Raw genomic sequence first — 19,978 nt, 5'->3', positions numbered from 1 at the left:
CTTACATATATTGCGAGATGATTACCACAATAAGTTTACTTAACATCCATAAACACACTTTTTAGGTGCCACATTAAGAGGGAAACAACAAATAATTTCATCACAGTTTGATTGTTGAGAAGCATCTACATGGTTTAGAGTGGCCTATATTTGCAAATTAACATATGGATATTAAAGAGAATCAGTGTACACACATTGAATATTTTCCTCACAGATAATTGACCACACAAGCATTGTATAGTTAGGAGTAATTTGGTTTTTATAGCCAATAATTTGAAGCAGGTAAAATGTATTGATACAACATGTCTATTGTAGTTTTCACAGCTTTCATTTCTGTCATGGCAGATACTCTTTAATTTGATGCAGATTCCTACTGTAGCTGTCATATGGAAATAATACCCTTATTCTGCATTTATTAGGCTTTACAAACCGTCTGCTCAGATTTTACCTAGGAGCACAATTTAAATTTGGTCTACAGTGGGACAGTGAAGACACTGTATACTTTCTTCTTAAGTCTCTTTTTAATTGGCGTATAGGCATACCTCAGAGATATTGCGGGTTTGGTCCCAGACCACTGCAATAAACCTAGTATTGTAAAAAAGCGAGTGACACAAAGTTTTTGGTTTCCCAGTGCATATAAAAGTTATGTTTACCCTATACTGTAAACTATTAAGTGTACAATAGCATTATGTCTAAGAAAACAATGTACATACCTTAATTTAAAAATACTTTATTGCTTACTCAGACATAGAAAGAATGAAATAATGCCATTTGCAGCAACATGGATAGACCTAGAGATTAACATACTAAGTGAAGTAAGTCAGACAGAGAAAGACAAAGATCATATGGTATCAGTTACATGTGAAATCTAAAAAAAATGACACAAATAAACTTATTTACAAAACAGAAACAGACTCACAGACATAGAAAACAAACTTATGATTACCAAAGGGAAAGAGGGGGAGGGATAAATTAGGAGTTTGAGATTAACAGATATACATACTATATATAAAATAGGTAAATGACAAGGACCTACTGTATGGCACAGGGAACTATATTCAATACCTTGCAATAACCTGTAATGTAAAAGAAAAAAATTGCTAAAAAATGCTAATCATCATCTGAGCCTTCAGTGAGTTGTAATCTTTTTTGCTGGTGGAAGGTCTTACCTTGATATTGACGGCTGCTGACTGATCAGGGTCGTGGTTGCTAAAGGTTGGGGAGGCTGTGACAATTTCTTAAAATAAGACAACAGTGAAGATTGCTGCATCGATTGGCCCTTCCTTTCATGAATGATTTCCTGCAGCATGCAATGCTGCCTGATAGCACTTTACCCACAGTAGAACTTCTTTCAAAATTGGTTTTCAATTTTGCTCACTTCGTGTCTCTGTGTCACATTTTGGTAATTCTCAAAATATTTCAAACTTTTTCATTACTACCATATTTGTTATAGTGACTGATGATCTGTGATCCGTGATCTTTGAGGTAACTATTGTAATTATTTTCGGGTGCCATGAACTATGCCCATATAAGAGGGCGAACTTAATTCATAGATGCTGTGTGTGCTCTGACTGCTCCACTAACAGGCAGTTCTTGTCTCTCTCTCTCTCCTCAGGTCTCCCTATTCCCTGAGACACAACAATTTTTTGTGTTTTCAAAACAGGTTTTCAAACCCTGCCACTGCTTCATCAATTAAGTTTATGTAATATTGTAAATCCTTTGTATTCATCTCAACAATCTTCACAGCATCTTCACCAGGAGTAGATTCCATCTCAAGAAACCACTTTCTTTGCTCATCCATAAAAAGCAACTCTGGACCCATTCAAGTTTTGTCATGAGATTGCAGCAATTCAGTCACATCTTCAGGCTCCACTTCTAATTCTAGTTCTCTTGCTCTTTCCACCACATCTGTAGTGACTTCCTCCACTGAAGTCTTGAAACCCTCAAAGTCATCCATGAGAGTTGGAATCAACTTCTTCCAAACTTCTGTTAATGTTGATATTTTGATCTCTTCCCATGAATCAAATATGCACTTAATGGCATCTAGAATGATGAATCCTTTCCAGATGGTTTTCAGTTTACTTTGTTCATCTCCGTCAGAGGAATCACCGTCTCCAGCAGCTATAGCCTTATGCAATTGTTTCTTAAAGAATAAGACTTGAAAGTCAATATTACCCCTCAGTCCATGGGCTGCAGAATGGATGTTGTGTTAGGAGGCATGAAAACAACATGAATCTTGTTGTACATCTCCATCAGAGCTCTAGGGTAACCAGGTGCATTGTCAATGAGCAGGTTCCAGGGCACGTGGGCTCTGTAGTTTGCGGCACATGGGCTCTCTAGTTGAGGCACGCAAGCTCAGTGGTTGTGGCGCGTGGCCTTAGGTGCTCCATGTGGCATGTGGGAACCTAGTTCCCCGACCAGGGATCAAACCTGCATCCCCTGCGTTGGAAGGTGGATTCTTTACCACTGGACCACCAGGGAAGTCCCCAAGCAATAGTATTTTGAAAGGAATCTTTTTTTCTGAGCAGTAGTTCTCAACAGTGGGCTTAAAATAATAAACAGATGTGTTGTCATCAAGGCTTTGTTGTTCCATTTATAGAGCACAGGCAGAGTAGATTTAGCATAATTCTTAAGGGTCCTAGGATTTGGGGAATGGTAAATTAGCATTGTATTCAGCTGAAAGTCACCAGCTGCATTAGCCCCTAACAAGAGAGTCAGGCTATCCTTTGAAGCTTTGAAACCAGGCATTGGCTTCTCCTCTCGCTGTGAAAGTCCTAAATGGCATCTTCTTCCAGTAGAAGGCTGTTTGGTCTGTATTGAAAATCTGTTCTTTAGTGTAGTCACCTTCGTTAATGATCTTAGCTAGAACTTCTGGATAACTTGCTGCAGCTTCTACATGAGCACTTGCTGCTTCACCTTGCACTTCTGTGTTATAGAGACGGCTTCTTTCCTTGAACCTCATGAACCAACATCTGCTAGCTTCAGACTTTTCTTCTGCAGCTTCCTCACCTCTCTCAGTCTTCATAGAATTGAAGAGAGTTAGGGCCTTGCTCTGGATTTGGCTTTGGCTTAAGGGAATGTTGTGGCTGGTTTGATTTTCTATCCAGATCATTAAAACTTTCTCCATATCAGCAGTAAGGCTGTTTCACCTTTTTTTATCATTTGTGTGTTCACTGGAGTAGCACTTTTCATTTCCTTCAGGAACTTTTCCTTTGCATCCACAACTTGGCTAACAGTCTGGTACAAGAGGGCTAGCTCTTAGCTTATCTCAATTTTCAACATGCCTTCCTCACTGAGCTTAATCATTTCTAGCTTTTGATCTAAAGTGAGAGATTTGCAACTCTTCCTTTCTATTGAACCATTAGAGGCCATTGTAGGGTTATAAATTGTCCTAATTTCAATATTGTTGTGTCTCAGGGAATAGGGAGGCCTGAGGAGAGGGAGAGAGACGAGAACTGCCTGTTAGTGGAGCAGTCAGAGCACACACAGTATCTATGAATTAAGTTCGCCCTCTTATATGGGCATAGTTCATGGCACCCCAAAATAATTACAATAGTTACCTCAAAGATCACGGATCACAGATCATCAGTCACTATAACAAATATGATAGTAATGAAAAAGTTTGAAATATTTTGAGAATTACCAAAATGTGACACAGAGACACGAAGTGAGCAAATGCTCTTGGAAAAATGGTGCCCATAACCTTGCTCAATGCAGGGCTGCCACAAACCTTCAATCCATTAAAAAACACTGTATCTGTGAAGTGCAATAAAGTAAAGCACAATAAAATGAGGTATGCCTGAATTTATTTTAGACTTTCTAAGTATTAGGTTTAAAAATACACAGTGGTTAAGGAAAACATGTATATATTAACCCCAATTTTTTTTGATGGATTCCAATTTTTTTTCCATTGCACCTTTTTTCACTGATTATTTTTTTCAGTATGTTTGTATCAATAAATCTGTATAGCATTTATATTACATTTTTAAAAATCTGTCCAGAAAACTATTATTTTCTTAAATTATACTCTCCAAACAGTGCAAATCAAAACCTATACTCTTATCTATTGTCCCAGATCCTTATTTTGCTTAAAAGTTTTTGACATAAATTTTTGGCCCTGCTGAAATACCTAAAATTTTAAAAATAAATTTTATTTTAGCAGTGGCTCAGCATGACGGTACCTTTTTTGGTCCATTTTTGAACAAAAATGAATTTCTGTTCTTTCTAAAAGTTCTGTCTTGAGTACAGGTTAGTATTCTAATACTAATATTTGAAGTAATATTTTAATAAGTCAGTAATGAAAATAGAGAACTATTTGAATCGATTTTGGTTAGATTTGGATTTCCTTCTGCTGAGCACTATGGTAGGCATTAGAGTTGTGGGAGATTAATCAGGACACTACTCTTAAGGATCTGCCATTCTAGTCAGGGAAACAAGATAAATTTATCAGAAAAAAAATAGAGAACAATGTAGTCAATACACAGTTAAGTATTGATTTATTTGCTTCATAATAGGGATTACATAAGAGCTGAGAGGAGAGAAGGATCACCAACAGGTAGAATAAAGAAAGATGTGGAAGGAAATAAAACTTGAGCTGAGCCTTGAAAGATGGGAATTACTTGGAGCAGAGAGAAGAGGGAAGGGCCTCCTGTGCAAGTGAACAAGTATTTTTAATGCTTAATCTTCTATTTCCCTTTGTCTTTCTTTCTAACCCCTGAGTTTATCTTCTTACTGTGTTCTGCCTTCAACTTGAGCAAGGACTCCCTGTTACCCTTTGTTGTCAGGTATCTTCCATTCCTGTTCTGTACTTCTGCTTTATAGGATGTCACTTGGGCTTGAGATGGGTCTCTGCAGAGAAATTAGCTGTAGTAACTGAATTTTATGTTAATATAAAATCAGGCCTCTAATGATATTTTCTGATTAATGAAAAAATAATCATTTTCTTGCATTTTGGAGCACTGTTTTGAAATATTTGGGTTTGCAAGTCTTGTAATAACAGCTGATAAAATGAGGTAGCTCACATACCGACCTTATCAAATTACCTGGTACACAATGTAAATGGTTGTTGCTGCTGCCGCCTCCACTGTTAGTCAGGGGGAAATGTGAGATGCTGAATTTGGAGCAGGGCTGAACAGAGAGACCAGTAACAACTTTGCTTCTACCCCACCCCATCCTCATCCTTTTTGGGCAAACATATCAGAAAAAAAAAATGGTGAATTATTGCTTTTGATTTTTTTTTTCTTTCCTTTTGGTAAGTTGACCATTTAGTTTATTCTGTATTGAAAACTTACCTAGAAATATCAAAGCAACTTGCCCAGTTTACCCTTACAGTTTTTTTTTTCTCTTGGTAAGGGTTTTAAATAAGAGTAATTTTTTAGTTGACTCATTAATTTAATCCTAAAAGTATATGTTTTCCTTGGGTTTGTTTTATCACTATGTAAAATTTTGATTGAATTAGTTAAAATCTAAAACTAGATAAATACCAAATAGGCATAGTATAATATTTACTTACAGGTCTTCTGCAAAGGACAGATGCTTCCTTTATTCTCCCTTGCCCTTTTGAATGCTGGGTTTCAGCCTAGAGCAAGTATTTACAGAGTTATTATGTGCCCTGAAACAACTACAACAGTGGTAATGTTGACCAACTCAACTGTAGGTCTAGGAACAGGATGGCCACGATTAAGAGTAAAATCCTGAAACATTTTCATTGATTGTTTCTGGGAAATAGCAGCCCTCTGGATTTCTTTTAATTTTTTAAAAAATTCATTTTTACCAGCTCTAGTTCCTTAGCTTTGTGCTCTTATCCTTTGCCAGCTTCATCCACATTCACCAAAAGTGATGTAAGTCTGAAAAAAGCAAGGAGGGCCAGTGCTCATGCATCAGAAATCCCTGAGCCTCCCCCTTTGCATCTACCTGTGACCATTTCCAAAACTGCTATTAATATTTCTCTGTCTGCTACTGATGCCAGGTCCACAGATGGCCATATTCTTGTACTATTGTCACTAAAAACATCATGTTCCCATTCTGAGTTGGATTTTCTTTTAATGCCTTGATACTATTGGAGTTTTGAAAGCTCTCAGTCTTCAGTAGGGGAGATCTCCACCAAACAACTATGCAGCCCCTCATGCTGTCCCACACCGTAGGTGCCCGTGTCAGATGATGGCCCCATTCTATCTAGGGAAAATGACATGAACAAAGAATCTTTTATTAGTTAGCATATTATTTGGTATGGTGTTAGATTAATTGAAATGATACTGACCTATTTAAAATCAATTTCTTGTCATGAATTTGGTAAGAAATCATCTGATCCTACTTATTCTTACAGATAATAATCAAAAAATGGTCCATCCCTTGTCCTCTGACATTAAATTCTGTAGAGCAATACTTCCAGGTAATTGTTTTGTTTGGTTTCTTTTTCAGTTTCTTCCTTTTTATTTTAAGCTAAAAAGAAAAATAAAATATGACTAATAATGATTTTTTTCCTAATTAATAAAAAAGTAATGGCTATATTGCATTTTGGAACTTTGTTTTGAAATATTTTTATTTGAAAGCCCAGTAGTAATAAATTCATCTTGGTTTTTTTTGATGTATTCTAACTTTTAATGACTGTTGGTTTCTCTCTTTCCCCTCAATCCTCTTAAACAGATTTCAAATGCTACAGATGCTTGTAAACCAAAGCTCTTTCATTTCTCCAAAGAGGTGTGTAAGTTATCAACAGATACTTTTAGTTTTTTCACATTTCAAGTTTAAGAGGTTTGTGTAACAGGGTCTCTTAGGTCTTTTACCTATAACTAACTAATTTTCATGAAAGTGCTAAGTATAGGGCTGCTTACCAGAAGGTGGCCCATTATGAAACGGCCACCTTTTTTTTGGCACGCCTTTAAATGGAGCCTTTTTTAAATGGGCCACTGCCTAAAAGAACAGATTTACTGAATGTCTGGTCTGGCCAATAAGGTCCTCTGTGCATACAGACTTCCTGTTGCCCTCTGGACTTGTAAAGCTAAGTAGCCAATTATATCAAAAACTCCTCCCCTGTGAGTAGAACCTTGGTCTGTGGCTAAACAGCCTCATCATTGGACCAGCAATTGAGCACTGCCAATATGTCTTCTGGCTGACATTCCAAAGTTGAAACTTATGATGCCTGTAGCAGAGGCAGAAGGACCAAGTCCCCCCTTGCCTTCTCTGAGAGAGCTAGGATATTTGAAATGCCTGCAAAAGCCCCTGAGCATCAGCAGAGGAGACAGGAAACTGATCTGAATGATCTCTACTTTACCATTCTGAAAGAGCCATATGTTCCTTGTTGCTGCAGGTTTCTTCATGTACACTTTGTGATTCTGCTAAAATGCAGGTCCCAGATACTAGAATCCCTACTACTCATGTATAACTCTATAAGTGTAGCATTTTAGTGTGATAACTCCTCCATGCAAAATTTTCCTTTTTATTCCCCAGAGTTCTTTTCCATTGTTGTTTTGTTTTGTTTTTGGCCGTGCCTTGCAGCTTATGGGATCTCAGTTCCCCAATCAGGGATTGAACCCCGGGCCACAGCAATGAAAGCCTGGAATCCTAACCACTAGGCCACCAGGGAACTCCCTTATTCCCCAGTTTTTAAATGAGAAATGTCTCTCTGGCCCCACAAGGGAGGTTACCACGTCTTTTACATGGTAAAGGCCTCCACGTGCCTTAAAGATTTAGGTAGGGTAATTGACAAGCCAGGAAACTGAGCAGTATATGAAAGAGAATTTGTGAATTGAATTTCATTCTCTTAATCTAGCCTTGGGAAATGCTACAGCTTTCCTTCCTGCCAGCTCTCCTCTGATATTTTAAGAGGCCTTGTGTCTGAAGATAGATCTACAGTCATCTGGAACTTTTTTGCTGAAGAGCCTTAAGTTAGTTAAGGAGAAATTTTTTTAGAGTAGAAAAGAGAAAGTAAATCATTACCATCTATTTTGTAAAGACAGTGTTTTCATTTAGATGGTAACTGTTGTTTGCTTTGTAACTTTCTCTGGTTCTTAACTATTCTAATTTTAAAAAAACAACAACTTTTGTTCATATATTCCAGTGGATCTCTATGAATTTGTTGGTCTAGAATAAATCATGTTCATTCCCATCAAAAGAGACCCTAGTTATAGATGCTAAGATGTGATTAATATATTCAGTATTCTCTTAAGTTGGTACTTGAATTGAGTTGGTGAAAGCAGGTTCAAAAGCATTAACTATTATTGCTGCTTAGGGTAATAAGATGTTTTTGAGTTTCCTAATACATGCATTAGGAAAGACTGAGAATTACAATAAGATCATTTCTAAAATGTTATTATTTTTCATCTTACCTAAATGTTATTTATCTTACCTTAATTATTTTTATCTTACTGATACAATATAGAAGCAGCAATGATTGTAGTAAAACCAACCTGATGTGGAAGCAGCCAAGAAATATTTTCACTAGTGTGGGCAATACAGCTATCAAGTAAAATATTTACTGGGGACCATAACTGTGTGTCTCGTTAAAAACAAAAAACCAAAAAAAAACCTCTTATTTTATAAACAGATGATTCATGAAACATGAAAGAAATTTAACTAAATTGATTTTTTTTTTTGGAGAACTGATTTTATTGTCAAATGAAGTAGTGGTTTCAACAGAGTAGCATTTAATAATTTCATCTTTAAAAAAATTTTTTTTCAGAGTGCTTATGCCATACCAACCATGGCTTTTTCATTTCTCTGCCACACCTCAATATTGCCCATATACTGTGAACTTCAAAGGTACTACAGAATCCTGGAATATTTAAAATGTATTAGTATGTCTTTTTACTTCTAGGACTTTCAGATTGAATAACATTCTCCTCTATGAATCCTTCCATCCCACCACTGGATTGTAGGTGTTAGTTTAAAACAAAACAAAACAACCAAGACTTAGTTCTAAGTTGAGAATGTTTCTTTGAAGCATAGTCCTTTGTGCAGTAATTTCAAATCAAGAATTGTAGTGTGTAGTTATTAGAGAACTAGGTCTTGAATGATTAAGGAATCCTTTTGAATAGCTTGGGAGATATTTATCTATTTAGATATAATTCAGATCACAGATTCTAATTTTACCATTTTTTTTCTTTTAGACCTTCTAAGAAAAGGATGCAGAATGTAACCAATACAGCAATTGCTTTAAGTTTTTTCATTTATTTTATATCTGCACTCTTTGGGTACCTCACTTTTTATGGTAAGTATATTATTTCGTTATAGATGACAAAATAAATTGTTCTGTAGTTGATCTCACACCTGAATATGGACTTTGTTTCTGCCTTTCATTAGCAAGTTAATTTGTTCAGGCTGCCAGAATTCAGTGCACCACTGTGGTGGCTCTACGGGCCTTAAAGAACTGATTTTCCTTCTCTTAAAAAGGTGGATCAAATTCAAGATTGATAACTTCATATGGAAATTTTCTTAAACACCCAAGTAAAATCTCGGGCTTAGAAACATTGAAGTCTTTCTACGAGAAAAAAAAAAAGTGCAATAATGATTTTATTTTTTTTTAATTGAGAATTCAATATGTTAGACTCTAGTTCAGCAGTTTGGGAGGCTGAGAGAATCAGTCATCTTAATTGCAAACGAACAAGTTGAGAAAGGAAAGGGTTTTACCTGGACTATAGTTGTACCCTTATGTCAGAGACCTCTGCCTTTAGATTTAATTCACACAGTTCTGCAGTGTGTATTCTGTGCTTTGCCATGAACTTTCTCTCTAAATTTTTAAAGGATTCTTTTAAATTCATAAAATAAAAGTAAAATTTTCTTTTATTTACTTTTGAAAAGTTATGTGCTTGGTGAGTTTTTTTCTCTTCTGGTAAGAACCTCAAGAAAAAGTAAAACTTAAAAGTCTAGAACAAGAAAAAAAAATGTAAGCTCTCTTGTTAAATTTGCAAACGCACTTGTTTAATTTGCAAACAAACACATTATAACAAACTGCACTCAGTTTGTCAAATCCTTGAATACACTTTTCAGTTTATGAATGCCCCTATAACAACGCTCCAGGTAGATGGCTATTGTTACTTTTGTGATATTTAGCTGTTATGACTCTAATTTCACCGTCAGTGGCCTTGTGCATGTGTTTCAGGTTTTAGACATTCACGATGGCTTGTAATGGTGCTTTGCTTACCTTCCAGAGTTTTTTCAGGTCTGACAAGTTTTTGGACATTTACTTGTATAACTACCTTTCCTAAGCCCAGTGGAAAGAGTATGAATTTTGAAACCCAACAAATATGATTCAAAAAACCACTGTGCTCTAACCAGCTGTGTGGCCTTGAACCAGGGTACTTCACCTTGTACTATCTTCATCTCCTAATCTGTAACACAGGGATAATTGTATAGAGTTATATTGAAGAGGAAATAAGTTATATGGAAAATGCCTGTTACAGTATCTGGCACACAGCCATCTTCCACAAAGGAGAGCTACTGCTAGTGGTGTATTATCATCACTGTTACCATTATTATTGCAATTTTCATAATTTCAGGTGCTCTTTTTTCAGCACTGTACTTCTCTTCTTACTGTCATTAATGAAACTTAATTTAAATATGGTAACTTTTCAGTATATTATTATCAGTGTATTATCTTAGACTTTTCAGTGTGTGAGAAAATTATAATTGCTCTATATAGTCCTTTTCTTGCTAACTCTATGTCATTTCAACACTAATAAAGGTGACTGATGAATCTAAATCTGCTCTTGCATTTTTGTACTATGTTGAATAAGAGTGGTAGAGCTCTGTACACACCATCCGGAAGAGCGTTACTTCCTACTTCCAACGTGAGCATGGATACACTACAGGGAAAGTTAAAGCAGATGGTTAAACTTTTTTAATCATTGTTAAGGAAATAAAATTCTTGAAATGCATAAACTCTATTTTTGCTTGTTGCGTTTGTCTTCGTACAGAGTTGAGCACAGTGATGCTTTTCTATAACAATGAGATACTACAGCAGGGTCTTTGTTGGGATTCAGCAAAAACTTAGTAGAATAGCTGTATATTTTTATAAATTGAAATCATCACCTGGCACAAATACTATTATATTTAGGGATCTTCCAAAATTGAGAAAAAGTCCAAAAAATGGACCTCCTTTTCTTCCCTATGGATCAATAGAGCTATCTGGAAGAAACCTCAAATGGCCTACCAATTTCCAGGACAGCTGAAAAGTAGTTGCAAAAATATTACCACGAGATATTAGAAGCTATGTTAAATTATAAGAAAACTTAGATGGAAAGGGATGTGGAGGAAGGATGGATGCTAATGCATTTATTGAGCTAACATTTATTCTGTACGTGCCAGGTGTTTTATTATATATATTGCCTAACTCAGTCCTTATGATGACTCTGCAAGATATAGGCTCAGATAGGTTGGGCACTTTGGCCAGTACCTGCAACTAATGAATAATGAGTTGAGATTTGTATCCAATTCTGACTCTTTCCAGAGTCAATGCCTTTATTACTGTGCTGCCTCCTCAGGAATTATGCCACAGAATCCAGATTCCCTTCATTCCAAGTTTTTCGCAAAGTGAACTTTTGGAAAAACCTTGCTCACTTAAGCTCCAGGCATATCTATCTATCTATCTATCTATCTATCTATCTATCTATCTATCTATTTTTGCCTTAACACAGAGGCTAAATATTTTCATCATGTACGTGAAATGTTTCCTACACAGGCATTTTCTTGGTTATCAAGTAAAGCTGTTGTCTCTGACTTAGCCCTTTTCCACTGATGCAGATTCTTTAGAATAGCCATGCTTTATGTAATGGAGAAATACAGATCTAAGAAAATCACATGGTAGGCTGGTAAGTAGGTGATAGATAGATAGATAAATAGAAGGAAGGAAAGAAAGAAAGAAAGAATGATATAAAAGTTCCTTCTCCAAAGACAGAAGAAGATTCAGATATTGATTTGCTATTCACAGTGTTTCTTTTTTGGGTTGAAAGTCTTTTACACTATATTTCTATTGGAATAGCAGTAGCTCTCAGTCTTACAGAAAGAAATTGCTGATTGAGGTTGAGACCTTATCAGAACGGCTTGTCACAAATTAACGCCTTCAACTCATTTTATAGGTGAGTAGCTTAAGTCCAAGAGGTGAAGTGACCTGTCTCACAATTAGTGGCATGTCTCCTGAATATTAATCCAGTGATCTTTCTGTTACTCTGTGATAATCTTTATAAACTTCATCCCCTGTTTGACAGTGTGTATTAAACAGGGCAGCCTCCTGACTTCAATAGAAGATATAACTTGCAGAGATCACCATCAGGTTCTTCCTGAGATTTGTAGAGATTTGTCTGAATGCAGAGAAGTGTGTTGTACTCTATCCCTTGCATAAGGCTCATCTAGGAACACAGAATTGACTGGCTCAGGAAAAAGGTTTTTGTCTTGGGAAAGTAGAAAGTAGACATGTAACAGGTAATTTGAATTTATAATCTAGTTCTTCAGGCTTCTGGAGCTGCTTGGGATCCTTTCATTCAGTGCTCTCAAGGCTTAGTTAATATCTAAATTTTATCAGATTAAAGGGACCAATAAGTATGTACCTAGATTAATAATATTGGCTCTGATTACAGATGTTAAAGCCTTATAAGGTGAGGAATAAAAAGTGTTCCTCTGATAAACCAGGCCAATACCCAAATAACCAGACCATTTTAAAAGTCTACAAAGTTCTTAAGCAGTGTTAATAGCTCATTTTTATGATTCATAAAGTGGAAATAAAATAGTTCGCTATATTTTTCCAAAGAGTCACAAGTATCTCACATATTTGGGACTAGAATCCAGCTTTCCTGGCTCTTCTTAATCTCTTATTTGGTCCATTAGTACCACGTTATATCAAGTATGTCTTTGATACTTTCAACAATTAATTTCTATCCCATTTCCATTATTACTAATCTAGTTCAAATTCTCATTACCTCTCAGTGGTTATGACAGTAGCCTTCTAACTGTTATTCCTGTTTTGGGCCTCTTTTTCTTCCAATTTGTCTTCCTGCTTAGTTCAGGTCATAACGCACTGTTCTTCAGAAGTCATTGCATCTCTGTGGCCTACCAGATTGAGTCCAGACCCTAAGAAGAGCTCTGTTACTGGTCTTAAATGCATTTCCAGCCTTATCACCCACTACTCTCTTTTCTCTACCACACAGTCTTTCAGCCTCTGAAGTGCTATTGGGCTGCTCATTTTCTCGGTTGCATATTGCTACCAGAGAGAATTTCTTCCCCACATCTTTTGAATGTCAGCACACATACATTAAGTCATGTCATGTTCACAGTAACTCTGTAGGTCAATATATTATTGTCCACATTTTACAAATGTAAAAACTCAGAGAAGTTAAGTTGCTAGTAAGAGTAGGATTTGAATCTTAGACTGTTTGATCACAGAATTCAAGCCCCTCTACTACCCTGCTGCTCACTATATCATGATGACTCTTCTCAAGTCTTCTTGGATTTCGTTCATGTTCATCCCAAAGCCATAGTTATCTTTCCCTGTTCAAAATCACCATAGCTCTTTGTTTAGACCTTCTTCTTCCGCTTAAGTGTGTCTGTGTTTACACACTTTCTATTATATGTGTGTGTCTTCATCTTATCTCCCCTTTAAATTTTAAAGTATTTGAAAACAGAGGTGTATTTGATTTGTTTTTTTATTTTCTCCAAAGTGACTTTTCCAAACTGTATGGTCTCAAATTAAAAAGACAAACAACAACAAAAAAAACCCCACAATTCTATTTTAAGTACAAACTCATCTTTCCCTACAAGGCAGTGATATGGAGTGTTCTTGAGAACTCTCACTCTTAATAGCCCTCCTCTGGCTTGGAGTGAGGAAGACGTGAGGATAGAAGAACACCAGGGAGCAAAGCATGGTCAGCTTGTTCAGATTCTGTCACTGACTACCACACTGGCTTGCTAAGGAAGCCATTACCCTTGCTAAGGAAGCCATTATCCTTGCTAAGGAAGCATTCTCTTTTATGAAAGATGAATCTATAGATGAAATGTTGATGAAGCAGGTAGCATGCACAAAACTATAAGATCCTAGAAAACATTGCAATATTAAGGAAAGGCTTTGACATCAAAACAATTTGGGAGTACAGCTCTGCCAGCTCTGCCCCTTTGTACTGTATGATCTTGGGCAAGTCAGTTAATAATTTTTAGCCTAGCTACCTATCTTATATTGTTATCATAAGGACCAAATTCAGTAGTATACATGAAAGCACTTTATAAAAGTGTTGTTCAAAACCTTCAGATTATGGAAAAGTTCTAAAGAGATTTTCTTAAATGTATATTCATTGTCATAATTTTAGAGATTCTGCCTGGGCCAATTTCTAGTTTCATTAAAAGAAAACACTGTAGGTTTCCAGAAGATATTTACTTAATGTCTCTGTGTTTCATAGGATAGGAAAAAGGCCAGAGATGGATTTGGTACCGGGAATCCAAAATCTGTTAAGATCCGTTTGTGCAAAGGAAAATAATGTTACTGTTATTAACATCTTAGTAGTTTATAATGTGATCCTTATTATTGTTTTTTAAATTTGCAGACAGTGTGGCGTCAGAATTACTACAAGGTTATAGTAAATACTTGCCACATGATGTTGTCGTCATGACTGTGAAGTTATGCATACTATTTGCTGTGCTTTTGACAGTCCCTCTAATCCACTTCCCTGTAAGTACTCTTAAAGGTTTTGTTGCTTGGTGTAGCAGCTCCCTAATATGGCAACACTAATTCTTTACAGACTAGAATGTTTGAATCACATCTAGTCTTGTATATCTTATTCATTTGTCCAGTAATTGATCAAAGACCTCATACTTGCCTATGGCCCCATGAAAGCACAAAAATAACAGTGAACCGCTAAACTAATTTGTGCTTTTTCAGATTTAGTTTAGATTTACGCTCTCCCACAGCATTGTTTCCAATTTAGAGACTATAGTTCTTCTAAAGTTTTTTGGGGTTTTTTTCCCCCTTTAATTCTGTATTCTGTTTTCAAAAGAATGTGCGTGAAGAGGAAAAAGTCAAGTCAGCAAAAATAAGCTCCTTCTAGTTTATTGGAAATTTATTTTCACATAGACGTTCTAGTCTAATCTTAGTCACGGATTTTATTTGCTCTAGAGTTATAGTTTAAGGGGCACAGCAGATCATCACTCGGCATTTAGTTGCCATATGTAAGACTCTTGAGAATTTCTGGGAGAATGGAATCATAGGCTTTGGGTACAGATGCTTCTAGTGGACGACTTGAGCCCCTGAACGGGGAGCTCCTTGAGACTGGGGCCTCCTCCCTGCGGGGACCGCAGCACCAGGAGTGCAGCGGGGGCTGGGTAAATGCTTGTGGGACAGGACTGCCTGTTGCCCGCCTTAGCAGTAGAGAGCATCATGAACTAGTTTTCACATTTACATGCTGTGAAACAGATAATATAACATAAAACAGCAAATGGTATTTCTTTATCATGCCATGACTTCTTTTTCTGTTTTAAACCATTTGTTCTTTTATCTGTTGAATTTCATGAAAATGATACTCTGTGATTTCTTCACAAAGTGTTATTGTTGGTAATTTTGAAAATTATACAACTGAAAGAAATTGCATGTGAAAATTTTTTCAAGAATAAAACCAGGGCTTCCCTGGTGGCGCAGTGGTTGAGAGTCCGCCTGCTGATGCAGGGGACGCGGGTTCGTGCCCGGTCCAGGAAGATCCCACATGCCGCGGAGCGGCTGGGCCCGTGAGCCATGGCCGCTGAGCCTGTGCGTCCGGAGCCTGTGCTCCGCAGTGGGAGAGGCCACAACAGTGAGAGGCCCGCGTACCACCAAAAAAAAAAAAAAAAGAATAAAACCAAAACAGTTTTTATGAAGCTCACACAGATAGGTATATTTCTCAGTTTTTGTGCAATAAATACCTTACAGTAATAGATTGTGCCATATTTTTGGAATCTAAATGGTTTGGAGGGTAAGAATATCATGGTAACTGTACCATACATGTGTTTCCCTAAGCAAGTAGTTTGGCTTTGTTACCTCCTCTTTGCTTAAATCTTTTTCTGTTATACAGGCAAGGAAAGCTTTAATGATGATGTTTTTCTCCAATTTTCCATTCTCATGGATTCGCCATTCTTTGATCACTATAGCTCTCAATATTATCATTGTTTTACTTGCAATATATGTTCCTGACATTAGGAATGTACTTGGTGTAGTTGGTAAGTTTTCTATTTCAAAAATTCCATTTTCTAAAATAGATTAAATTGTCATCCAGTCTCACATCTGAATCTGGCAATATTATTTTCTTTTCCTCCGCACTTTAAGGTTCCAGTACATCAACATGTTTGATTTTTGTGTTCCCGGGACTGTTTTATCTTAAACTGAGCAGAGAGGATTTTCTCTCATGGAAAAAGTTGGGGGTAGGTTGATTTTTGTTTGTTTCTTTTAAGAATCTTATTTTAAGAAATAACTTGTCATTTTATAATTAAGTATTTTACCTACCTCACGAAAGTTAATGTATTTTGAACTATAATGTACATTATTGGAGCACGTGAAGGTTTAAAATAATGCTCTAATTGTTCTTTATCTTTTTTCCTTATTTCCACAGGCGTTTGTTTTGCTCATCTTTGGTATTTTGGTTGGTAATTTTAGTTTAGCACTCATTATTTTTAATTGGATTAATAAGTGAAAGAAATCTTTTCCCACGTCTTTTGCTGAATGATTTACCTCCAGATGCAAAAAGGAATTATTCTGGAAGGCACCTTGGATGATCCTCTTTATATGGCCTAACATTTTTGCAAACATTGACAGAAAAGCAGAACAAAACAGGAGTCGGTAGGGGAAAGTAGACATAGCAGTTTTAATCAAAATAAGAAACTCAGAATGCCCTTAAATATGTTGAGCATCTTTTGTTTGTGGTTTTTTTTTAATTAACGGACTTTATTTTTTAGGGTAGTTTTAACGTTTACAGAAATAATTGAACAGAAAGTACAGAGAGCTCTCATATATTCCCTCACTCCAGCACACCCGTAGTGTCCCACATTACTAACATCTTGCATTAGTGAAGTACATTTGTTATACTTGATGAGCCAACTTTGATACATTACTATTAACTGAAGTACATAGTTTACAGTAGGGTTCACTTTTGATGCAACCACTGATCTTTTTACTGTCTCCATAAACACCATGAGCATTCCCCATGAGCCTTTTCTAAAATGTCATTTGGTGGAATCATATAGTATCTAACCTTTCGGGCTGGCTTCTTTCACTTAGCAATGTGTGTTTAAGTTTCCTCCGTGTCTTTTCATAGCTTGATAGCTCTTTTTTTTAATCACTGACAATATTCCATTGTATGGATGTACCACAGTTTGTCTCACTGACAATATTCCATTGTATGGATGTACCACAGTTTGTTTTTCCATTCACCTGTTTGCTTCCAAATTTTGGCATTTGTGAATAAAGCTGCTACAAACATTTGTATGCAGACTTTTGTGTGGACAGAAATTTTCAGCTTATTTGGGTTAATACCAAAGACTATTTTTTAGCAATTGCTGCATGGTATGGTAGAATATTTAGTCTTATAAGAAACTGCCCAACTGCCTTCCAAAGTGGCTGTAACATTTTGCAGTCCTGCCAGCAGTGTGTGAGAGTTCCTGTTGTTCCACATCCTTGCCTTTGTCAGTGTTTGGGATTTTCACCATTCTAATGGGTGTGCAGTTGTATCTCATTGTTGTTTTAATTTGTATTTCCCTATTGACATATGATGTTGAGCATCTTTTCACATGTTTATTTGCCATCTGTATATTTCCTTTGGTGAGGTTCAGATTTTTAAAATTGGGCTGTTTTTACATTGTTGAGTTTTAAGCATTCTTTGTATATTTTAGACACCAGTCCTTTATCAGATATGTGTTTCACAAAGATTTTCTCCCAGTCTGTGAGTTGCCTTTTCATTCTCTTAACAACATCTTTCACAGAGAAGTTTTTAATGTTATTAAATATATTGAGACAATTTTTTGTTTTTAAAGAAATCAGTATATTGTTTATATACAAAATTGAATTTTAGTTCGTAGGTTAATGTCAACATCAGTCACCAATAACAAAACTGTTGGATTATTTCACTTGGTATTTTGCCCTGACTCCAAATCCTAAGAAACTTCTGTGATTTTCCTCTGTCGTGCAGTATGAGATAGAGCTGTGATGACTGGCTGTGGATTTGAAAGTTCTCTGAGCTTTCTCATTTGTCACTAAAACATGTGACTTTCTACTTGGCGAACAGAGACAAATATTGATGATTTATATCATACTTTGTTTGGAGGTTATAGATCGTTCCAGTCTTCGCATTGATGTGGCTTATTCCTGGTTGGAAACCAGGAGCTAGGTGCCTCCCTCCCCTACTGCCCCAGGGAGTATTCTTGTAAAGGGCACCTTGTTAGCAGCCTACCAAAGCCAGGGTGTATCAGTAAAAATGTAATCCTACCCCTGCACACATGTAAAGTAGAGAATTACATGCAAAGTGCCAATTTGCATGTATGGAAATGCACACTTTTGCTGGTGCCCCCTTGCTTCCCACTTAGGAAATGGGCTGAAAAATTGACAACTGAGTTAAGTTTCCTCTTTGGCAACTTGAGATCAGCATAGTGTAATGGAAAAGGTCCAGGTTTGGGGGTTAGAAAGACTTAGATGAAAATCTCAGTGAATTTAGGCAAACCACTTAACCTCTCTAAACCTCTACTTTCACATAGGTATTAAATGGAGTTAATACCAATTATACAGGGTTGTGTTGAGAGGATTAAATGACCTTGCATAAATTAGGTGCAGACCAAAATAGGCGCTCTTAATAAATTAGATGTTTATCCCCTTTTTTTCCCCCATCCTTTCATCTAGACCTGTAAAATGAAGTTGCTTTCAGACGAGGACATGGAATTTCTTCATCTTCCATCTTGCACAACAAATATGTTTAGAATCGTTTTCTAGCCTTCGCTCACAGGAGAACTGGCCCCATGTGCATTCTTTTTAATGCTTTCCCACATTTCTATGGGAAATTATAGATGCAAATACAAATAGGTGTTCAGCTGCTAAAATAAATCTAACTCTCCTAATACCAAAATAGCCCTAAATCTGCAACAGATGCAAGGATGCCTCCTGGGGCAGATGTTAAGTGTGATGACAGGTGGGCATCAATTAATACATTTGTCACCTGCTCGTGGGATGGGATCATGGGAGGTTTGGCAAACCTATTGAACGCTGCATGAAACTTAGTTAATATCAAAAGAAATTATTTGGAGAGGTGTTTATTTTTATTTTACTTTAATATTCTGCCTTATCTAGTTGCCTGTTTGGAGTCATAACTTTCCCTATGAGTTTGGAGGAAGCTAGTAAGATGACTGGTAAAAGCAGTGCCCCCTTCATCAGGATTTCAAATAAAACCTTGTTCAAGTACTCCTCAGCATTTTTCCTGGGAAATACAGGCCTTCTTATCGTGGGCTTAATGTTCATAATTTATGAGGTAATAACTATTTAAAATAAAACTAAGTAAAGCACAAAATCTATATTTTTCTAACACTTGGAGACTTGTTTGCTAAATTAGAAGATGAAGTGCTGAGAATATAAATTACTTTCATATGTTGAGGGTGAATGTTTAAATTGTACTTTTTTTTTAACAGAATGTTACTCATGAGCTTAGCATTTAAATGGTTAAAACAAGCCTTTGAAGTTAACACTCCATTAAGGTGAATGGAGGTAATTCACACCTCTGCTGACACTGTATTATTTCAGTCTGCCTGTGGAGAAAACAAGACAGCAGCAGGTTGATTTACTGTGTGAAGGCCCTTTAAACACCCGAGGTCTGGAAACCTTTGTTGTTGTTTTTTCTTTTCCATCTAGAAGGAGATTCTGAAATTCAGCACAATTTAGGTTTAGAATTGAAGCCTTGAAAGTAGCATAGATTCTCTACTCTCTGGAAATTCCTAACTGGCGTTTGATGGGTAGCAAGTTACCAGGTCAGCCCAACCTCTCTGGCTTTGTTTGCTT

General features: G+C 36.5%; 1 protein-coding gene across 1 annotated transcript in view; it reads left to right on the top strand.

Moving 5' to 3' along the window:
* SLC38A6 (solute carrier family 38 member 6) overlaps nucleotides 1-18,139 on the top strand; it is a 74,706-nt gene extending 56,567 nt beyond the window's left edge. The window contains exons 9-16 of the mRNA XM_082647795.1: nucleotides 6,326-6,391; nucleotides 6,646-6,699; nucleotides 8,681-8,760; nucleotides 9,108-9,208; nucleotides 14,526-14,650; nucleotides 16,023-16,167; nucleotides 16,274-16,368; nucleotides 16,557-18,139. Of these exons, the coding sequence (XP_082503921.1) occupies nucleotides 6,326-6,391; nucleotides 6,646-6,699; nucleotides 8,681-8,760; nucleotides 9,108-9,208; nucleotides 14,526-14,650; nucleotides 16,023-16,167; nucleotides 16,274-16,368; nucleotides 16,557-16,637 (747 nt within the window). The 3' untranslated portion in view covers nucleotides 16,638-18,139. The remainder of the gene's footprint in view (nucleotides 1-6,325; nucleotides 6,392-6,645; nucleotides 6,700-8,680; nucleotides 8,761-9,107; nucleotides 9,209-14,525; nucleotides 14,651-16,022; nucleotides 16,168-16,273; nucleotides 16,369-16,556) is intronic.
* The last annotated feature ends 1,839 nt before the right edge of the window (nucleotides 18,140-19,978 follow it).

Source organism: Grampus griseus (assembly GCF_964374135.1).
Source record: "Grampus griseus genome assembly, chromosome: 2".
Lineage (NCBI taxonomy): Eukaryota > Metazoa > Chordata > Mammalia > Artiodactyla > Delphinidae > Grampus > Grampus griseus.
Note: the sequence above shows the minus strand (reverse complement) of the source record. Positions and strands in the feature narration are given on the sequence as shown.